The sequence below is a fragment of the Alligator sinensis genome, unplaced genomic scaffold (genome assembly GCF_000455745.1).
Source record: "Alligator sinensis unplaced genomic scaffold, ASM45574v1 scaffold984_1, whole genome shotgun sequence".
NCBI classification, from domain to species: Eukaryota; Metazoa; Chordata; order Crocodylia; family Alligatoridae; genus Alligator; species Alligator sinensis.
This window is the reverse complement of record NW_005842204.1, coordinates 444,422-455,015: the sequence shown is the minus strand read 5'-3', so window position 1 is coordinate 455,015 and position 10,594 is coordinate 444,422. Positions and strand designations below refer to the sequence as shown.

General features: G+C 40.9%; 1 protein-coding gene across 2 annotated transcripts in view; it reads left to right on the top strand.

Annotated features, from left to right (window-relative positions):
- Window positions 1-10,594, top strand: part of ITPR1 (inositol 1,4,5-trisphosphate receptor type 1) — a 219,650-nt gene that overhangs the window by 84,859 nt on the left and 124,197 nt on the right. For both annotated transcript variants that reach the window (XM_025207692.1, XM_014521334.2), the window contains 5 exons: window positions 1,763-2,014; window positions 3,377-3,518; window positions 5,107-5,260; window positions 6,391-6,578; window positions 8,459-8,597. In XM_025207692.1, the coding sequence (XP_025063477.1) occupies window positions 1,763-2,014; window positions 3,377-3,518; window positions 5,107-5,260; window positions 6,391-6,578; window positions 8,459-8,597 (875 nt within the window). The remainder of the gene's footprint in view (window positions 1-1,762; window positions 2,015-3,376; window positions 3,519-5,106; window positions 5,261-6,390; window positions 6,579-8,458; window positions 8,598-10,594) is intronic.

The following is a 10,594-nucleotide window of genomic DNA, read 5'->3' as shown; positions in this document are numbered from 1 at the left end:
CACACACACACACACACACGGTGGAGTAACTAGAAGCACCAGGCTGATCATAGAAGATGCAAATCAAATCGTCCATGTGAATATAATAGATTTAGCTGAAGCGGTGAGTAAGTGGGATTAGGAATATATAGGTTTGGCAGAATGTCAAGGTAAGCATCTGTGGCCAGCTCTCTCCCAATGGTGGTGTCTTCCGCAATAGCTTGACTTGCTTCGTGAGCATCTTAACCTCAGTTCACAAAATTCTTTTTTTAATTGGGCCTCTTGAAAGGAAGATGAGCCAGCACTGAAAGGAGTGCTGACCTGTCTTTGTTGTTACCATTACAATTTTTCCTCGCTTTTTGTTGTTAAGAATTTCTTTTTAACTTCCAGCCTTCTAGTAGCCCTGAAGTTCCCACTAGGGTGATTTTGTATAAATATGCCACAAGAAGTTTTATATGAATACGTCTCTCTTTAATTTTTTTTAACTTTCTGTATTGCTCAGCTATGTTTTTTTACTAGGTCAAATGGTCACAATCTCCTCCATGACCGTTTCAGGTTCGACATAAGGAAGAACTTTTTTACTGTCTGAGCCGTTAAGGCCTGAAATTGAACCACCTCCGGCGGCAGTCTAGCACCTAGTTTGAACACCTTCAAGAGAAAATTGGGTGCTTATCTTGCTGGGATCCTATGACCCCCGCTGACTTCCTGCCCCTGGGGCAGGGGGCTGGGCTCCATGATCTTCCGAGGTCCCTTCCAGCCCTAATGTCTATGAAATCTATAAATACATACCATTTTTCTTATCTTCTGTTTTTTAAAAACTAAAATTCTTCTTGTAAACTTCCTAGAATGGATTAACTTGTACATTCTGGACCTGAACATATTCAGGAAGTCTGGCCATAAGGTTGACTTGATACAACTTTCTTCTTCTTATCTTTGTTTGCAACATCCATACAGTTCTTGCAAGTTTGTTTTTCCCCGTGGAAAGAATTTTTGATGCTCCTAATTTCTTCTAACCTTACAGTAACAAGTGTCTGTGTGTGTCCCCAATTAAGTTAATAAGAAAAAATCAGTAAAGATTCAGTTGAGGCTTCTGGCTACAGCAAAAACGAGCCAGTTGCAGCAAAATGCTTTGTACCTTCCTTATTTGAAAATCATCTTATACTTAACCATGACCAGTAAGGAATATATGAATACTCAAAATGTTGAGCATATGCTCTTTGACAATATTTCACGATTCAAGCAACTAAGGGTTAAAGATCAGAGTTTGTTAAACATGCATTAACCTTAAACACTGTTCCTATTGGCTACAAAGCAGACAAACAAAGGTGCACTAGCCTGGCCTGTTATATACACCTGCCCTGTGATTAATTGAAATGGAGACTAATGCTGCAGTTCAGAAGGAGACTGCTTCAGTAGTCCATTGCCTTCATTGTGCTAGCAATCAAACATGAGCTCTTTGAGTCTTTTTATACATACTGTTTTATTTACGCCAGTGCAGTAGCTCTCTAACTATTAAAATAGCTTTAGCAAAAAAGATCCTAATGCTGTCTTAACTCCTTGGTATGCAACACTAAGAAATCTAAGTGACCCTTGCATGCTGCTTATGTTTGGTTATTATTGAGAAATGATATGTTCTATTTAGTGTCCTGCAGTGTACTTGTATATGCTAGTAATAAGAAAATCTTTATTGGATGGCATTATTGCTCTACTCAGTCTGCCATTTTAGCTACTTCCCTCACTTCAGTTTTTGGAAACTAACATGTTATGTGTTGTTTTCCAAAAGGTACCAGCTGAATCTCTTTGCTAGGATGTGCCTTGATCGACAGTACTTGGCTATAAATGAAATATCAGGCCAGCTGGATGTGGATCTCATCCTTCGTTGTATGTCTGATGAAAACTTGCCATATGATCTGAGAGCTTCTTTCTGCCGGCTGATGCTACATATGCATGTTGACCGTGATCCACAAGAGCAAGTAACACCAGTGAAGTATGCGCGCTTATGGTCTGAAATACCTTCTGAAATTGCTATTGATGAGTAAGTACTTGGTGGAGCAAGGGTGAGAGACGTAAATCTTTTTTTTTCCTTTTTAATATTAAAAGCAAAACTAAATGAGCCTGGAGCTAAATTACGAGCTTTGCCCCTCCTGTAAGAGTCCAATTTATCCTGCTAGTGCAGTGCTGAAAGCTTGTGACACCAAAACAGTCGCATTCAATGAGCTGCTCATTGAAAAAAATCTTCCTCAAGGTGGAAAGCTCTGTTTGGAGCTTTGTATGGATGCTGCATGGCTCGCTCAAGAGGCAGTGAGATCCAGTAGGTAGTGCCTAGGCATTATACAGACTGATGTGGAGCTTCTGTGATTTGTGCAAGCAACTTAAATTGTGCTGCTGTTCTTTTTCCCACCCTCTTGCCAGTCTTGAATACTCAGTGTAGCTCTTCAGGGGAGGGATAGTAAAAAACCTAGCACAGTGTTGGGTAGAAGGAACCAAGATGAGACTTGCTATTGTACCCATCTCTTTCTCTGCAAGGAAGGACAAGGCTGCAACTAACACAGGACTGGTAATGCAGTCAGTCATGTTACTTTAGCTACTACTGGAAGGCAAACATTGGTCACTGTCCTCTAAATGCTATTGTGATGCAAACAGCTTTTGTTGTTCCTAGTGACCTATTTATAGTCTTCCTAAGTCTCAAACCTGGCTTTTTTTTGGTCCTTTCCTCCTGCCCCAGTCATGGGTATAAACACTTCAGCCTGTTAAATGTAGGGCTTTAAATTTCTGTAGCATTACCAGTATTATATTCCTTGGTATTTTCCTTCCCACTGACCTAGTTTGCCTGTTTTGATGGAAGTCCAATAGATCATCATCATATCTGAATTCCATGTGGAGGGGAAAAAGAAAGACCCAAAGCAGGAGGAAATCAATCAAGAAGAAAACTACTTTAAAGGAAATCCCCCCCAATATTCTTACAAGTGTGTTAGGGAAGGAGTGAGGCTTAGAAGCTAGCCTAGCATGTGGTTTAAAATTTTTAAAATATGGCTTGCATTTGATTTCACTTGAAAAGGAAACCTGTTTGTGTCCGGAGTCAGCACTTTGTGGACACATCTGTTCTCTTTGCTCTTACACATCACTTATCCAATTTTCATTACAAAGCCTGGAACTTTTTTTTTTTTTTGCTACCATTGTTGCTATTTTCAAGTGTTTTGAAATAGCAGGGAATGAGCATATGGGACAAAGTAGCGAAAGCCAGGGAATTATGGTGTCGGCTTCCTGCCACCCTAGTTTTGGATAAATTGTTTAACAGCTCAAACTTAACTTAGCTTTTTCTCTTAACTGAAATGTCCTTTGGTTTGTCTATGTATTTGCATGTTAAATTGAAAGTTTTAATTTTCTCCCCTTCCAGCTATGATAGCAGTGGAACTTCCAAAGATGAAATTAAAGAGAGATTTGCCCAGACCATGGAATTTGTTGAGGAATATTTGAGAGATGTGGTGTGTCAGAGGTTCCCTTTCTCTGACAAAGAGAAAAATAAGCTCACTTTTGAGGTAACTATCCCACTAGAATTGTATTGTTCTTTGTTTCTAAAGTAAAACTAAATGCTGGTAGTGTTGTAGGGATGTTGGAGCTGTGATGATCCCAGGAAATATGTGAGACCTGAAGAAGACTGCACTGCATCATGCATGCAAAAGCTTGTGCAACTCAATCCTAAACATGCAGTTGGCCCAATAAAAGTTACCACCCACCTAAATCCTTGCCTCTTGCAAAACTAAATGCTGAAACTTTGCTTTTAGTATTAGGTGAGTTAGAAGGGGCACCATGTGAGCCCGAGTCTTCAGCAAGCTCTTAGTCCTTCCTCCTGTAAGCGATTCCATTTGCATTTGTATTAGCAGGACTTCTAGTAGGGGACAGAGAGCAAAGTCGTATCTTAAAAGTATTCTCAGCATCTGTGTTTGCTTTCAGCACTCCCCGTTGGAGTTGTTATATTGAGCTTTGCTGACATGTTCAGTTTTGTCTTCCATAGGTGACTCATGCACTCATCCAGTAGAAAAAGATACAATAGTACATGTCTTGCCAAACCATTTATAAGAATGAATAGCTTGAATAAAATGGAATGAAAACATTGATTAAATACTTTTATAATTCACCATACTTGAAGAACATCTATGAAATACTTTTGAGTAACAAAATTCACTGTTCTTCCTACTACAGAAAGAGGCTACCTTTAAGCATATAAACTATTTGGTCAAGTCATTTGTCAAGGTTTAGAAACATCATTCCTTTGTCTTGTGAGGGGTGGAGAGGGAACGCCATTCTTGGCAACTAGGAGTTGTCTAGAATTGTTTTCTTTTGAAAGTGCTCCCTAAGGTTGATTAATGCTTACTAATCTGTGTAATTTATAAAAACATGAATGTTATCATTTCTCTGGACTTGTTTTACTTTCTTTCCTGCTTCTTCATATTTAATACATATTGTTATGGAATGTTTGTGGTAGTTTAAATACAGGTTTCACTGAAATGATGTTGAATTAGCAATAAACTTACATAATAAAATCACATGACTTTTTAGTGCAAGTAGACAACAAAATTGCACGTTCTACTAATTTAAACCAAAGTAAAATCAAACATCTGATGCATACATTTAATAAAATGAAGTAATTTGAAATGGTAGAATAAAACATTAAAAACTGGGAGTTCCTTTAATTTTTGGCCCTTGCTCTTCGTGCAAGTAATGTAAAATACCCATTGAGTGTAGGCTGTAAGTAGTTAGAGAGGAGTCTCATTGTTTGTTTTTTTTTCTTCTTTAGCCCAATACTTAATTTTCTACCGATTAGAGAGATCCATTTTCCTCTTTCTTGTTCAAGGAGCACACAATGCTATTAATAATGATTTTTTGGAATAGTTTGAATAGAATAGTGAGTAGCAAAAGGTTTTTAATATGTTAAGTATTAAAATACCTGATAATGAATAGATAACTTATTTTAATTAGACTATAAAATTATGAATTGTTGCATGTTCCTTTCTATAAAAGCTGTGAGACAAAAGAGCTCTAAAGTTTTAAAATACAAGAAAAAAATTGAAGAAACAAATTTTCATGGCAAAAAGGAGGGTTAATTAATGTTTTAATTTTGAATAGGTTGTGAACCTGGCCAGAAATCTGATATATTTTGGTTTCTACAACTTCTGTGATCTTCTAAGACTAACCAAAATCCTTCTTGCTATATTGGACTGTGTGCATATTACTACTATCTTCCCTATTACTAAGATGGCAAAAGGAGAAGAAAATAAAGGTAAGACTGAAAAATGACGGGCGGAAGGAGGGGGGGGGGGGGGGGGGGGGGGGGGGACGACCTCTTGAAATAGGGGTAAAGAACACCTTGTCAGTAGGGTGCACCAATTAAAGATTTTTTTTTGCCAATTCTGATAGCTGATGGTATCGGCCGATGCCTATCTGATAATCAATATTTAGTAATAATGCAAGGCATTTGAAACTACTGACAAATCAACATTGTTTTGTTTTGCATTTATAACATGCCTGCACGTGCATATGTCTCCTGCCTGCTCCAGCCCTCGATGGGAAGGCAGTGACCGCCTTATTCCCATGCACGTCTCCCTCTCGCCCATGCTTTGCTCCTGGTGCACCGCGTGCGGGTGGGCGGGGCAGACCCGTGTGCAGACAGCGGTGCTGGGCACGTTTGGAGCCCCAGAGCATGCTGCTACCTCAATGCCTGCAGGCCCCGCACAGCTGCGCTCCTGTGGCTTCCAGGGAGAAGCCACTTTTGCAAAGGTGCCTGGTGCACTGGAGCAGAGTATCCCTCGCCTGGTCCCTTACCTGTTTGCGGCAGCCTTGGCACTCGGACATGGCAGCAGCAGCAGGAGCTGGTAATGGTCCTTTTGCTGCTGAGTGCAGCGCCCTGTGACTAATTCCTGGCACCCCCTCCCGCTCCTGCTGGCCGGGACGTGTAGTCTGCCGCGGACTTGGGCTGACGGGAGGGCACGAGGACCGGACTATGGTTGCCAAGCTGCTCCGGGCATGCAGCCATAATTATCGGCTACAACAACCAAATAAAGCTGATAGCATCACTTCTTTTATCGTTGACTATCCGATAGCCAACTGTTGTATCGATGCACCCCCTACTGGGCAGTACATAATTAACCTGGGAGATGCTATGGCCTCCAAAAGTTCTCCTTTAATCTATGGAAGTCCTGCTGATTGCAGGAAATGTATTAAGGCACAAAAAGATGCTGCTTCCTTGTTTTTGTTTTGTTTTATTTTCCCAAGAGGATTTAAAGGCCTGACTGCCCTTGTTTCATATTGAGGCAGTTTGTCCTTTTGTAGGATATGAAAAGTCGCTTGTTTTGTTAACTGTATTCTGAATGCACCATTGTAATCCTACTGCGTTTACCTGTCTGTCTGAAGGGAGCAATGTGATGAGGTCAATCCATGGAGTTGGTGAGCTGATGACTCAGGTTGTACTCAGAGGTGGTGGATTCTTGCCCATAGCTCCCCTAGCTGCTGCACCTGAAGGTAACGTCAAGCAAAGTGAACCAGAAAAAGAGGACATCCTGGTAATGGACACCAAGCTGAAAATCATTGAAATACTTCAGGTACCAGGGACTCCAGAAATATTAAATCATCTCATCTTGTGGTGTAGGTGGGATGGTTGTTGTGTTCATCTAGATGTTAGCCTAGCTCTCGGGAAGAGACAGAGTCCTTCTGGTCTACTCTTGCTTGCGTATTCTTCTTATAGTGGATAGGTGTTGTAGAGGCAAACACTCGCCCTCCTGAAACACTTCTTTGCAGATCAAAATGGCCAAATGCATAAAGGCAGTTTCTATACAGGAGGTGCCAGTTGTGCCTGGTTAACTTGTGAGTGAAATGAAGCAATGGAACCAAGACCCAAGAGGAGCCTGGGGTCATTTCAGGGACTTGATATGCTACTTTGAGCAAGCATTTTGTTAAAGCATGGCTGCTTCAAGAAGAGTGTTTTATATTCCCCTAATCTTGCTCTCCAACTGCCTTCATGTGTCCCACTTTTGGGTGCCTAGGAAGGGGTCTTTGCTTGGTACCTCTGCAGTGGGTACATTGACGGCTGCATAAACCAGCGAATGTTCTCTGTGCACATTTTCTCCTCGGTCTTTTTGGCTTGACTTTTTTTGTTCTTTGCCAGTTGCTACATTCCTGACTCGCTCAGTTTATTTAAGTCACTGACAGCATAAACTAAGAAGGCTTGTTCAGGTGATTTTTTTTTTTCTCTTTTTGCCCTATTTAACTCACCTGGCTTTGTGGGCCCAATGAGGGGTGCATGGGCTAGATCAGGCTCAGAGACCAGTCATGGGCACCACATGCAGCACGTTTCTCTGATCTGCCATTCTGCGTGGAGCTGATCTGGTGCATGCTCCATGTGGCACGCAAGCCTGGAGCTGGTGTACATGTTGCGTGCAGCACATGGGGCCAGTCTGTGCTACCTGCACGTAGCAGGGCTGCTCAGACACATTGCCAGCATTGTGGGCAGAATCATAGGGATTATAATTCTTTCCAAGTATTATTTGGAGATGGTTTTACCTAATCAATTAGGAAGTTATCTATGACAGGGTTTTAAAACATAAATTTACCAACTGAGAGGTTGTGGTTGGTTTGTTGCTTTTCTCTAAAATTACAAAGATTAAAGAAGAGAAGATCAGGGAGAAGAAATCCATGCATTTTACACACTTGTTTGGCTACACAAGTGAGAAGATGTCATTTTTTAGGTTTTAGAACTACAGTGGGATTAAATGGGGACAGATGGAGCAATACTTGCTCTTGTCAAAACTTGTTGTTATGCTGATAGTAAGTTTTCTTTTAAACTGAGATGATGCAAGTCTTCTTTGGATTGTAGATCTGTCCCCTAGGGAGTAATACCGTGGCTAAAAAATCAGACAGTGTTGTGCTAAGTTCATGCTTGCCTGAATTTTAGTTAGCATTGACTAAACTATAATCAATGACTGTTAAACCCCAGATTTTATTACAGTAGTAGCACGTGGTACAGAGGGTAGGGTATGACCCATCGGCCTTGCAAGTTGTGGGTTCCAGTCCCTTTCTGCCTGATACCGTGTGTCTTCAGTCCATCTGTACTTCAGTTCCTTATCCACAAAAATGGAGATGACAAATGACTCCAGTCATTTGCCTATGACCAAAACCATGGGCATGCATATACCTAATAATAGACCTTTAAGGCATCTTATACTTGTGGGTCTTTTAAGGTTAACCCTGTGCGCATGGTTATTGCTTATAATGCACTTAAAAAATTACTGAGCTGAGGGTTGTTTCTGAAGAACTGTTTTTGTTTCCATCTCTTCAAATAAGATCTGCACGTGTCTGAGCGTATGGCTTAGATGGCGTAGATGTTAATGTAGATGTTTTGTACAGCATTAACCATTTCAAAGAATAGAGAAGTGATGTTAAAATAACTTGTCTGTTTCCATTCTTTTAAACCTTGAATCATCAGTTTATTTTGAATGTGAGGTTGGATTACAGAATCTCCTGCCTTCTGTGTATATTTAAACGCGAGTTTGATGAAAGCAACGCTCAGATGTCTGAATCGCCAACTGGAAGCAGTAGCCCCGACGTACCAACTAACGTACCTGGTTAGTTGTTTAGTTTTAAAAAAAAACGTATGTTGGAGGGGGTGGAACTGGAGGTTGGTGTGGAGAGGGGTTCATGGTTAAAGCCTAGATGCTCAGGCTCTTGCTTAACTGCTTGCTGTAGAGCACTTTATAGATATAGGGGACAAATGGGATGACTGACTGACTAACGACCCTTTGCACATACAGCAACCATTGAAACTGCTTGCACTCGTCTTTACCTGTTTTCATTTACCAAGTAAATAGGGGTGGGAACAGTATGAATAACTTGAAGGATTTTTTTTTTTAATAGAATTTGATCCATCACTGCCCCCAAACAAGAACTTTGTTATAGTGTTTTCAGTCCCACCTCAAGCCTACTTGACTCCCCAGTAAAAGGACCTTGAACTCAACCAAGGAAAACCTTGGGGAAAACGCATGTCTGTGTTGTGGTGAACCAAGGTGGCAGATATGATAGACTTAGAGGGTCCCTTATCCTGTTACAGACTTTTGTCTAGCTGAGTCAGAACGTGGGCAGCTTGTATCCTTTTAAAATTATTTAACCGCTGTGATACTGCCCACAGAGAAGTGATGCCCTGCAGCCAGGATCTGAAAAATACAGCTTTATAAGCCATACAGTTTAAGGTTTTCAGTTTCATCGGTCGATTTTGTTGCAATTCAAACAAAGTGACTTTCTTTTTTGGTAATATTAAAGTGATGATGTAGCCATGATAGCTCAGGAATTAGAGGAGAGGCAAGGATTTCTTAAGTTCTGTCTATCTTTCATTGGACCAACTGCATAGCTGAGAGACTTTAGACAAGGTTTTGAAAGCAAGACATTCTTCAGATGTCTTTTTTTTTTTTTCCCTTTTAACCTCAAACGTATATCATTTTTAGATGATGCTGGTGTAGTATAGAATCTTAGAAAATTAAGGTGGGATGGGATCTTGGGAGGTCACATCTAGACAGCCCTTTGCTCAAAGCAGGACCAGCCCCAACTACTGTCATCTCAGCCAAGGCTTTCTCTTGCTGGGTCTTAAAAACCTCCAAGAATGGAGATTGCACCACCTCTCTAGGTATCTTGTTCCAGTGCTTTACTGCCCTCCTAGTGAGAAAGTTTAGATGTTTAATTCCCTGGCATGTCCTGAGAAGATCCATTCTAGTCTCTCTTGCTCCTGCTTTCTCCCGCCGGAGGACTCGATTGCTGGTGTAACAAAGTTCTGGTTGAGGGTTTTCAATGAGACTGGTTGGATAAAAATCTCTGAACCAAAAACAGATCGTACTGCCTATAACAGTCGCTGTTTCTTACTAAACTAAGTCTGAAGTTGAGGTGAGAGACTAAATGGTTCTGAAGAGGAGTCAACTGTTTGGTTTACAATGGGCACATAACAAGAGATTGGACTCACGGCTCTGATATAATCATGAACTCGGTTCTGAAGGCCAGACTAAAGAAAGTGGTTGGTGGCCAGTCCCGTGTGATGCAGCGTCTTCAGTTCCTCACTTCCTTCAGTGTTGATTGATGCGTGGCACCTTAAAAAAAAACAGCTTTTACATAATGAAATGATTACCTGAGAGTAGGCTACCCCAGCCTCTGCAGGTAGGGAGAATAGACTAGTCGACCAATTGCCCTGTGTCTCACCTGGGAATATGGTGATGCTAGCTAAAATGTTCTTGGTTCTTCAGTGCTCCCCATGCCAAAAAGCAGATGCTGTCACCCTTTTTTGACCATACACTGACAAGCTAATGAAGCCTTCAAATTGCTTATTGGGGGAACGAGATGGGCAACTGTGGGGAGAACAGGGGAATAAACGCATGCATTTCAAAGGAAGCTGTGCCCAGCTGAGGACTTTAATCATATAGTAGGCTATGCTTGTCTGTTATCGTTATTATTATTGAATAATAATTAGCTTTTGTTCCTACCATTATATGCAAAAATCCTATTGATCAATGATGGTATTAAAAAATTTCTTCTATCCTCAAGTTGCTTAAAACTTTTTCAATTAATAACTGAGGGCCGGGGC